Here is a 12,321-nt window from a genome sequence, read left to right on the forward strand (position 1 = left end):
CCAAAGTGCCCATCAGCATCTCCTCCTCAAGATCGCCAACAACAGCAGACAATTTACTCATGATGCCTGGGGTCAAAAGACTGCTGAATGACAGGTCGGCGAGTGACGGTGAACTGGCCTCCTCCCCAGGCCCTGCTGGGCGGCTGCTGCGAACAGGGGTGGTGGTGGTGGTGAGGGTGGAGGCCTCGGATGCAGAGCTGATGGCGGGCTGCTCATCCTCCGTCATCAGTTGCACCACAGTGTCTGCATCCTTTTCCTCAATGGGACGTTTCCGACCCGGCTGGAGGAAAATCGGAGCAGGTGCTACACGCTGCTGCTGCTGCTGTGTCTCTGCAGCGTGAGTTGCAGATGCTCCTGCTGGGCGGCGCCCAAGGCGTCTATGGCCAGTGGCTATGGGAGGAATGTTAGCCACTGACGCTGCTGCTGCGGAACTGTGCATGGTGGCGCGCCCGCGGCTTGCCACAATGCTGCTCCCTCTCCTCCTGATTCCCTTGCTGCCCTTCCCCTTGCCCAAACCGCGCTGGCTGCCACTTCCAGACATCTTCGATGTTTTGGGCGTAAACACAAAAGTTTTTGAAAAGGGCGGGTGAAAAGTGGGGTACTTTAATGGAGTGGGTTGGTGGGTGAGGTGACTGAGTGAGTGTCCCGACTCCCTAGTACAGTAAGTAAGTAGTAACAGTCAGGAAGTACAACTAGCAGTTACAATAATCAGTAGTAATCACAAGGAAATAGAGTGTGTGTACACTACAGACAGTGAGTGCACGCACGCGCAAACACGCGCAGGAGCTGGCCTATGAACAGAGAGTGAGTGAGTGTCCCTAGTACAGTAAGTAAGTAGTAACAGTCAGGAAGTACAACTAGAAGTTACAATAATCAGTAGTAATCACAAGGAAATAGAGTGTGTGTACACTACAGACAGTGAGTGCACGCACGCGCACACACGTGCAGGAGCTAGCCTATGAACAGTGACTGAGTGAGTGTCCCTACTACAGTAAGTAAGTAGTAACTGTCAGGAAGTAGAATTTACAATAATCAATCAGTAATCAGAAGGAAATAGAGTGTGTGTACAGTACACAGACAGTGAGTGCACACACACACGCAGGAGCTAGTAGCCTATGAACAGTGACAGTGAGTGTCCTAGTACAGTTACAGTATATAACTATTCAGAAGGAAATAGAGTGTGTGTACTACACAGACAGTGAGTGCAAGCACACGCAGGAGCTAGCCTATGAACAGTGACAGTCAGTGAGTGTCCTAGTACAGTTACAGTATATAACTATTCAGAAGGAAATAGAGTGTGTGTACACAGACAGTGAGTGCAAGCACACGCAGGAGCTAGCCTATGAACAGTGACAGTCAGTGAGTGTCCTAGTACAGTTACAGTATATAACTATTCAGAAGGAAATAGAGTGTGTGTACACAGACAGTGAGTGCAAGCACACGCAGGAGCTAGCCTATGAACAGTGACAGTCAGTGAGTGTCCTAGTACAGTTACAGTATATAACTATTCAGAAGGAAATAGAGTGTGTGTACTACACAGACAGTGAGTGCAAGCACACGCAGGAGCTAGCCTATGAACAGTGACAGTCAGTGAGTGTCCTAGTACAGTTACAGTATATAACTATTCAGAAGGAAATAGAGTGTGTGTACACAGACAGTGAGTGCAAGCACACGCAGGAGCTAGCCTATGAACAGTGACAGTCAGTGAGTGTCCTAGTACAGTTACAGTATATAACTATTCAGAAGGAAATAGAGTGTGTGTACACAGACAGTGAGTGCAAGCACACGCAGGAGCTAGCCTATGAACAGTGACAGTCAGTGAGTGTCCTAGTACAGTTACAGTATATAACTACAATACAAAATACAATCACTAAGTAGTAGAGGACAGCAGAAATACTGTCTAATACTATCTAATACTGTCTAAATACTAATGAGAAATAAACTAACAGAGGACAGGAGGACAGCTGCCCACACAGGCAAGGCCCTGAGGCCTAAAGCTGTAAGCCTGCAGCAGCTGTCTGAGTCTCTCTCTATGTAACACAAAAGCTACTAACTAAAATACAATGTCTATCTAACTAACAACAATATAGGTGTGTATAGGAGGTGTATGTGAGCAAAAACGCTAGGTAAATGACCACAATAGAGCTCTTGCTAAGCCAAAGCACAAAGGAGCAACTCTCTCTCTATGCAAGTCTCAGGCAAGGACGGAGAAACGGAACATGGCGGCCACTATTTATAGGGTAGGGGCTGGCCAGGGTCCCCCTCTGTGATTGGCTGCCGTCAGAGGGCCTGTGAGCCCTCTGATTGGCTCTAAGGACATCAATCTGGGCTATGACGCTATTCGAGCTCGGTATTCGAGCTCGAATAGCGCCGTTTGCTCGAATAGCTCGAATAGTGAATGGGCTATTCGCGTTTACTCGAATAGCCCATTCGAATAGCTGCAGCTATTCGGAGCTCGAATACTGAGCTCGAATAGCTGAAAAAGAGCTCGAATATTCGAGCTACTCGAATATTCGAGCTCTGCTGAGCACCACTGCTCCTGGGTGTCTGTGTCACGTCATAAATGCTAGCTGTCAAACACTAGAGGTCCCTAATGGTCATGTATGGTACATGTCCTGACGCCTGTAGTGTTTGGCCTCTAGTTTTTATCACGTGTCACAGGCAACAGGAGAGAGAGAGCCCACCAGTGGAGAGAGGACACACTGATGGACATATGATCACACGGGGTGAGAGTGGGGGAGACTGGAAAACCTGGGAACCCGGCAGGCAGTGCGCACAGATTTTCAATAGATTCATGCTGAAATCCATTTAAAATCTGTGTAGTATATGGAGAAATTTGATCAGATAGAACCCTCTCTGATCTGATAATGATCTGAGAGGGAACTATCTGCTTGCCATGTCAACCAGTGTATGACCAGCTCAAGTTAAAATAAGAGAAGACAACAGGTATGATTTAATAAACACTTTTTACAGAATAGTAATGCGCTTTGCAGTGCTGTTTGATTGTGACCAGGTGTATTCACTTACAAGGAGTGAACCACAGCAAAGGGCAGACATCCTTGCTGCTCATCCCCAGCCATAATAAATGCATTTTGTTGTCTAAACAATTTTCTTTTCAAGCACAAGCATTTTCTCTTTGCAAATAAAGCACGCAGTTCATTTTTGTTAATAAAACCAAACAATAGCTGCATATGTTTAATAATGTATGAAAATGTATTATCATGCCTTTTAAAATTTTATATTTTGAGACTGATACTCATGAATATGGAAAGGTGAATGGATTTGGCAAATACAGTACATTTTAAAATAAACGTGCTTTTGAATAATTTAAATTGGAGGCTGGTAGTAATATAAGCCAGAATTAGTGATTTTTCTTTTTGAAAACTCTTGTGTGCAGCAAAATGAGCAGTTCTGTAAAAATACAGTGACATTGATATATGACCACTGACTTCAGTGTCGTGATCTCAAAAAGTGGACTGCGAAAGACGTTGTAGGACACCTTTAGTAGTCCACAAAGCCATCTGAGCTCAGGAACAACAACTCAATGTAAATGTTTTTATGTACTGTATTATTATTATAATTTTTTTTTGCAAAATTCAAGTGCCTTTTTTAACAGAAACTGCCCAGTCTTAAAGGGAAGGTCCAAGCGAAATAAAAAAAATGAGTTTCACTTACCTAGTGCTTCTACTAGCCCCATGCAGCCATCCTGTGCCCTCGTAGTCACTCACTGCTGCTCCATTCCCCCGCTGGCAGCTTGCCGACCTCGGAGGTCGGCGGGCCGCATTGTGTACATTTTTACGCATTCCCGCTAGTGCAGGAACATTAACACATACATTTTTACGCATTACTGGTTTAATGCGAAAAAATGTACAAGATGGCTGCATGGGGCTGGTAGAAGCCCCAGGTAAGTGAAACTATTTTTTTTATTTTGCTTGAACCTTCCCTTTAAATAGAATCAAGCACCACTTTTTTTGCCTTTGTTTCTAATAGCTAATGGAGCTACCATGTTCCCATCCCCCCTTCTAGCTGTCAATTATTTATCCACAGGGAAGGTGTGATGATAACATCTGGGACTGAGGTGGGCGCGCGCACGTGTGCGGTGGAAATGTGAGTGCGTGGCGGGCGCATGCCCAGTGACAGGCCTAGCCCGTTTTTAAACGGGCTTAGGTCCACTAGTGTGTGTAATAAAATAATTAGTAGTCTCTCCCTGAAACCTCTGCTGGACAGCAGGCCATGAAAGTAGGAGGAACTAGGGTAATAAAGGCTTGTGCTTTGTGAGTGTGAGTTGTGCGCATGCTACACATGGTAGTGCAGTGTAGCAGGCCAAGTGACAGGCAGCCTATTGGACCAATCAAAGAGCAGGGATCATGTTTGATGAAGCCACTGGAAGGGGCTCAGGGTGGGAGGAGTGGAGCGTCTGTCATTAGCAAGGAGGACGCATAAGTTACCAGAGCATGCTGCGCTGCACTACCGTGCATAGCGTGTGCACAACTCACGCTTCTCAGTCACATTAAGCTGCACCCCATTGAGGGCTGGTGATTAGAGCTTCGGGCATCCTACACTATCACTGTTTCTTTGGACTCAGTAACAGAATCTATACCTGGGATAACAATAATATTTTTATAGCGCTTTTCTCCCTGGGGACTCAAAAAGCTGTGACCTGCGTTATACGGTCTCAAGGGCTCGGGAGAAGAGGTGGGTTTTTAGCCTTTTCTTAAAGCTGTCCAGAGAAGGAGACTCTCGCACTGACTGTGGAAGTGAGTTCCATACAGTAGGGGCTGCATAGAAAAAAGCCCGAGCACCAAATGTTAAGTGTATCCTGGGAATAACCAGCTTCATCTTATTGGCAGAGTGGCGGGTGCGTGGAGGGGCATAAAGTTCCAATAAATCCACTATGTACTGTATTTGGGTCCCATGTGGTTTAGAGCCTTGAATGTCAGCAGGCAGATCTTAAAATGGATTCTCCATTTTACTGACAGCCAGTGAGGATTTTGCAGTACTGGGGTGATGTGTGAGCTGCGGGAGGCATTGGCTAGGAGTCTGGCTTCTGCATTCTGTACTAGTTGTAAAGGGCGCAGAACCTTATCTGTAGATCTGATGAGCAGGGTGTTGCAGTAGTCTAGGCGGGAGGATACAAATGCATGAACCAGGGCAGGTAGGTCTTCAGCTGGGATAAGGTGCTTGATTCTCAGATGTAGGGCTAGTAAAGATCTTGTGGGGAAACCTGTGCTGTTTTTCTTTTCTTTATCGTCCAGAACCTTGAAAAGTGTCTAGGCTGTAGTAACTGGGATTGAAGGCTTACGCCGCATTAGATACAGTAGCTAGCGATCCAGCATGTTATCGTACCATCTCATACTGCAGGTAAATTCCACTTATAATGGTAATAGATAACCTTTGCATTGTTCCCCCACCCCATATAACAATGTTGGGTAGCCTTTATTCCCTACCTCCCCATAAGATGTGTGTGCCAGTGCCCTCCCCCCCCCCCCCTTGCCATCCACGTCCCCAACTCTTGCTCACTCCCCTGGTTTGGAGAAGGTCCCTCCCTTTTCCTAGGGCCCCCCTCCTTTGCTTTCCCAGTACTAAGCAGAGGCTAAAGCAGCAAGGCATCCTAGATTCTTGCCATCCCCAGTGTCATGTCTCCTGAGTCCCTACCATCCTAAACTTCAGCTTCCTGTTCTCTACCTTCTGCTGTTACTACACATCATGTGTAGTAGACGGTAGATAGTGGGTTGTAGTGGAGGATGATCATGACTTGGGACACACAGTGCTGGAGATGGTATGGCTGCAAAGCATGTCTGCTGTGCTGGTCTCTGCCAATAGGGAAGCAAGGAGGGGCCTAGGAGACGGATGGAGGAAAGACATCAGGCCCCCCTCTTTGCATCCCTTCCTAAATTGGGCCTCGATCCAATCTAGGATAAATAGGTGAATTTGTAAAAAATGTTGGTACTTCCTTGCTCTCCAGTTGGCGTCTCTTATCATGTGACCCAGTAGGAAACCATGTCGTGTCGCAAATGAGAGCAGCTATGGCCATGCTCAGATGTGCCTTCATGAGACAGATGTCTACGAACTGCCCATACCAAGTGTTTCCTTACACTGGAGTTGCTGACCGGTAGTGGATTTACTGACCTAACGTCACTCCTGAAGTGTTACACCAAAAGACTTCCACCCGGTGTTACTTGCGCTGGCAAATGCTACTAAGATGCCAAAAATGAGGTTTCTGTTAGCTGACAACTGTCGGCTATGCATCCCAATTACTAATGCTTCAATTACACACATGCCCGTGTCGCTGCGTCACAATATGTAGGATTATAGTAAAATAGACCAGAACTATAATTGTTTGTAACGATCTGCATCTGCAATCTAGTCCCAAATTTTGCATCATCCAATCTAGTATGCATAAGATAAACAGAGACAACTTACCTTCCGAACCAGCCTTTTTTATTTCACCATCTTTTCCCTGTAACAATACACAAAACAATAACCATATAAGTCACATTTATAGAGTATCAAACAAAAAATCTATTTGTGATGCAGTAAAAAGTTCTCAGCTGTTCCTAATTTTCAGATGCAGCCTAGAGGGTTAACAAAAAACCGCCTGCGGCCGAGTTCTCTGGATCAAACAGTGTGCGGGTATTAATTAGAACTTCATCTGTAGGCGTGATTTGTGGAAGCCCTGCTTTCAAGTACTGCTAGGAGCTACTAGTTGATCAACAGAGCACTGATTTTTCAGCAAATGGATTTTGGGTTCCTTCCTTTATGCTGCTACAAGGAATCTATGTGGCTCCGGTCCTTCATAACTTAAAGTGAAGCTTGGCTTTCATTTAAAATTGCTTGCTACATATGTACTGTATATCAGTGATCAATAAGACTTTCTGTAACGTAAAGTTCAATTAAATGGGGAAAATATTTTTTTTATAGTGTGGTAAGGATTAGGACCTTTTTTTGGCCTTTTATTACTGTTCTATGTCCCCTTCTATTTCCTATCCAGAGAGGAAGCGAGGAGATCTTACCAAGCTTGATAGCAGTAACATAGGAGGTGAGAGGAGGGACAATATGCCACACCCTCCCAAGAATACGATAGATGCTACTAAAAGGGACATTTTTTATTAACCTCCCCAGCGTTGAATTTCCCCAGGATTTCTGTGCAAACAGTGATAACATTTATTTTTAAAACTTTTTTTTTTCTGTAACTTGCCAAAATGTGTCAAGCAAGGGTCTAGTATACAGTGCAGGAGAGTATTGATGTGTATGCATGTTTACACTGTTCACAGCATGTTTTTTTTGAACTGACATTTCTGTCCATACCGCTAGGGAGGTTAAGCACCAATTACAATGAGTTTCAGAGTTTATCACCCACTTCTTCAGGTAGGGTGGCTTCTAGGATACAGAATCTAGTTTGTATGAGCACCTCTGAAAGCCTATTGCCTACTGTTGACCTAAAGCACCTCCTAGACTGTGCGGGACGTAATTGGGGTTGCGCACAGCCGAGCCAGTGCAGGCGCAGTGATGCCTGATTTCAGCAACCTGGAAAAGGGTGCTGGAGGGCAATTAGCAGCATCGGAGGGGCAAAAAGGAGAACAGAGGGAGCGGTGGGCCTCAGGATGGCTCACTATACATTCCAGCTCCCCCCTTTTGCCTGTATTTTTTGCCTCTGGAATCCTTTAAGGGTAGGCAACAGAAAGAGGTTCAAAACTCGCACACAAAATAAACAACATTTGTATGCAATCACTTTTCCAGTGCATTAAAGTGGTCTGAAACTCAGCATTTCTTCTGCTCTAAAAGATTACTTACAACCTTAAACTTACTACCAGAAAAAGAATTGTAGTAGAACAGCATTCAAACAGTTAAACACAGCAGTTTGTCCAGCCATGGAAAGCCCATTCAGCTTAGGATCAGATCCAAAGTAGAGATAACATTATTATGTGTTTACATTCCTCAGTTACAATTAGTTATGCTGTGAATACACAATGCATTTTTGCAGCAGATAGATGATCCGATAGATAATTTCCATCATGTCCGATCTCACGTTCGATCATTTTGCAGCTAGATTTCTGATAGGAGTGAATGGAAACAGATAAGAAAAACGAGCGGAAGATAAGAGAATCTAGTGGGGAATGGAGCAGCAAGAGCGATCGAGCGGAGAATGGAGCGGCAGAAACGCATCGTCCCAGCATTACACAGCCAGACATGTGCAGAAGGAATTGCTCGGGAGCTGACAAGCAGTGACATATGACAAATTATCACTAGATAGCTGTTGTAAATATATATTAAAATGTATTAATAAAATACAATGGCAGCTTTCAGAGCAGATAAACTGAACTTTGGGAACTTGTCATTTGTAGACAGATAATATCACTTGTGCACAAAAGCAAATATGATAACTATGGGTAATAAAAAGTAGGAAAACATATTCTTAATGAATGTTATGTCAGAGTTTTATTTCATTTTAGGCTGCTTTCACAGTGGGACGTTACAGGCGCACGTTAGAGCAGCCTGTAACGCAGCCTAACTCACAGTAATGAAAAATCAATGGGCTGTTCACAATGCCCACGTTGCATTACAGTGTACGTTAAATGAAAGTGCAGCATGCTGTGCGTTATAGGTGGCTTTAGCTGCGTTAGACTGTTTGCACATGCTCAGTAAGGGGAGAGTCCGCTATTGTTCCTAGCCACATGGCTAATTAATATTCACTGCACTGCAGTGTTGTCCAGATCATGAACAATTCGGATCCGGATCTTTTTTGTGAGTCGAATCATCCGGATCATCACAATGAAGGAATTGGTTCACAGTGGATGTCTGGAAGAAACAGGAACTGCAGCTTCTGTGCACAAGCACAATCTTTTCTTGCTGCATCTCTCTCTTCCCCACTAGCACCCTCAATGTGCCCACATTCTCCTGCACCTCTCACTCTGCTGCACCCCCTGCTTCCTGCTTCCCTAGTAAAATGATTCAAAGATTCGGTTCAAAGATCCGGACTTCCCAGGATAGCACCAAGAGCCTCATAACGCAGCTCAATCTGACGTTCAACTTCAACACCACCATGCGTTGCGTTAGGGGCACGTTATGCGACCTTAACGTCCCCTAAAACGCAACGTCTTGGTGTGAAAGAGGCCTAAGTAGAATTCAAATGCATGATGGTAGGAGCACATTACAGTGTGTAGTTATCTGTTTTTGCCAGCAGAGGGCAAAGTGTTTTCTGAATCAAGTGATCACAGACAAGGGCAGCTCACTGGTGAAATAGTGATCATTTTACAAGTTTTTGTTCTAAAAGATTTAAAATATTGTAAAAATTAAGATCAGCGCTCACAGGTTAATAAAACAAGTATAAGCACCCTTAGGTGCAAGCAAGACCAGTCTCACTTCTTATGATTAAAAGGCTAGCAAATGCCAGCAATGGCTGTGTTACAAGTCCACTATGTCACACAGCATGGGGCACTGCAGGATACACCAGGTTACACTGGTTAATAATCCAAATAAAAAATAAAATAAAAAACGCAGAAACATTTTTATTTAGATTTAAAATATTGACAAAACAAAAAAGATGTGCGAAACATCCAGATATAGTCAAACAATGATGCTTTTGCTGTTTTTATTGATCATAATTCCCTCTTGGCGAAAAGGAGAGGCAATTCAGTGGATAATTTAAAGAGGAACTTTAACCCAGGATTGAACTTCTTCACAATCAGTAGCCAGTACCCCTTTCCCACCACAAAGCTTTACCTTTTCTTGAATAGATCATCAGGGGGTCAGTGTGGCTGATATTGTGGTGAAACCCCTCCCACAGAGTGATGTCATGACTAAGATCCTGACAGTTTGCTGTCTGTAAACTGGCTGCATTGTGGGAAATAACGTCTTTTTCCATTGCCAAGCAAGCAATATCTCCCTCTGTGCATAGAAATCCCGGTAACGAACATTCCGTACAGATCACCTATCAGAACAAAGGAAGTCTCCACCAGAGATACATTTCAGAAAGTAAATCAGGGAGAGGAAAGATTTTACAATGGTCAAACACTAACTAAATCTATAAATAGATATTGCAAAAAATAAGCAATTTTATTCATTATGTTATTTTTTACTACAGTTCTTTAACCCATTCTCGTTCCGTCGTTTTCACTTAAGCAATGTTCATCTCCCATTCATTAGCCTCTAACTTTATCACTACTTATCACAATGAACTGATCTATATCTTGTTTTTTCCGCCACCAATTAGACTTTCTTTGGGGGGGGGTACATTTTACTAAGAGCCACTTTACTGTAAATGCATTTTAACAGGAAGAATAAGAAAAAAAACGGAAAAAATTCATTATTTCTCAGTTTTCAGCCATTATAGTTTTAAAAAAATACATGCCTCCATAATTAAAACCCACGTATTGTATTTGCCCATTTGTCACGGCTATTTAACCGTTAAAATTATGTCCCTATCACAATGTATGGCGACAATATTTTATTTGGAAATAAAGGTGCATTTTTTCCGTTTTGCATCTATCACTATTTACAAGTTTAAAATAAAAAAATATAGAAATATTTCATCTTTACATTGATATTTAAAAAGTTTAGACCCTTAGGTAAATATTTACATGTTTGTTTGTTTTTTTATTGTAATGTTTTTTTTTTTTTTTATATTAAACATTTTATTTGGGTAGTTTTGGGAGAGTGGGATGTAAACAATAGGTTTATAATGTAAATGTGTGTTGATTTTTTTTTATGTTACTTTTAGTTGTAGTATTACTTTTGAAGTATGACTTCAGGCGCACGTGCGCCGGGGTCACGCATGACGTCAGGCGCACATGCGCTGCTCGTCACACAGAAGGGGGCACCGTAACTAGGAAGAGGACGCCGTTACCATGGAGGATGTCGGCGAGGCAGCAGCGCGTGATTACCGCATGGCTGCTGTCTGCAGTTAAGACGATCTGGCGACTGGGACACTGAAGAGCCGGGATTCTGGATGGGATGGCTGGGACCCTCAGATGACCACAGTTGGGACCCTCAGATGACCCTTGGAAGTCGGCAGTCAGGCGGAGGAGGACAGGATCGCGGCAGCAGGATCAGGTGAGATGCTGCAGGGGCAAAGTGTAGTGTAGTTTGTGTTGGGTGCAGGATTTAGTTAGTGTAGTGTAGTGTAGTTTGGGTTGGCTGCAGGGGTTAGTTAGTGTAGTGTAGTAGTGTAGTGTAGTTTGGGTTTCTACAGGGGTTACTTAGTGAAGTGTAGTGTAGTTTGGGTTGGCTGCAGGGGTTAGTTCGTGTAGTGTAGTGTAGTGTAGTTGGTGGGGGCAGCAGGGGTAAGTGAAGTGTAGTGTAGCAGGATTTAGTGTAGATGAGCAGTTCAGCTTAGATAGAGACAGTTTTGGGGGGTTTAAAGGTCCATAAGACACCCCTGCAACATAGACGCACCTAGGTTTAGTTTTTTTTTTTTTTCCTGATTTTTGCCTTCTAAATCTAGGTGCGTCTTATATGCCGGAGCGTCTTATATTCCGCAAAATACGGTAAGTCCCTAGTGAAGCTATTTATTTATTTTTAAATATCTTTTTTTATACAGGAAAAATGTTTTATTTTCATCACTGTGGGGAAGGTAAGGAGTTTATTTTAATAGTAGATGTATGTATTTTTAATGAAGAAGTGTATGTAGGTGTATTTTACTATTTGGCCACTAGATGTCCCCCACGTTATCTTCCTGTGCATACTGTTAGTATGCTAACAGGAAGTAATATGTGTATGTGTTACTTTCATTTTCTTAAAGAGACACTGAAGCGAAAAAAAAATGATGATATTATGATTTGTATGTGTAGCACAGCTAAGAAATAAAACATTAAGATCAGATACATCAGTGTAATTGTTTCCAGTACAGGAGGAGTTGAGAAACTCCAGTTGTTATCTCTATGCAAACAAGCCATTAAGCTCTCCAACTAAAGCAGCCCATACACTCAGCCGATTTTCTGGCCGACCGATCGGATCGATCGATCAATCGATTGCAAATCGGTTGGCCAATCGACCGATCGACGGCCGATTTCGATCGATTTCGATGGATTTCCATCGAACTTGCAGGGTGGAAAATTTAGGTCGATCTGATGAGATTGCTTATCAGTTTGCATTGGCCTTAATGGAAATCTGATGGCAAAAAAATGCCATCAGATCGAATTTCAATAGATTTCAAACTGAAATCTATTGGAATTCTATCCTGGTAAAAAATGTTCTAAAAACGCATCAGATAGATCATCAGATGCATTTCTTATCTATCTGCTGCCAATCTGACGAGTGTATGGGCACCTTAAGTCGTGGAGAGGGCTGTTATCTGACTTTTATTATCTCAACTGTTCCTGG

The 12,321-nt window shown here is 43.3% G+C and overlaps 1 protein-coding gene across 3 annotated transcripts in view; it reads right to left on the minus strand.

Annotated features, from left to right (window-relative positions):
- The window catches only part of LOC137539214 (capping protein, Arp2/3 and myosin-I linker protein 2-like), a 150,571-nt gene that overhangs the window by 54,719 nt on the left and 83,531 nt on the right, over positions 1-12,321 (minus strand). For all 3 annotated transcript variants that reach the window (XR_011024966.1, XM_068261753.1, XM_068261752.1), the window contains exon 5: positions 6,424-6,460. Coding sequence is in view for 2 of the 3 variants with exons in the window: in XM_068261753.1 (XP_068117854.1) it covers positions 6,424-6,460 (37 nt within the window). In the remaining variant the exon portion in view is untranslated. The remainder of the gene's footprint in view (positions 1-6,423; positions 6,461-12,321) is intronic.

This window comes from Hyperolius riggenbachi, chromosome 11 (assembly GCF_040937935.1).
Source record: "Hyperolius riggenbachi isolate aHypRig1 chromosome 11, aHypRig1.pri, whole genome shotgun sequence".
NCBI classification, from domain to species: Eukaryota; Metazoa; Chordata; class Amphibia; order Anura; family Hyperoliidae; genus Hyperolius; species Hyperolius riggenbachi.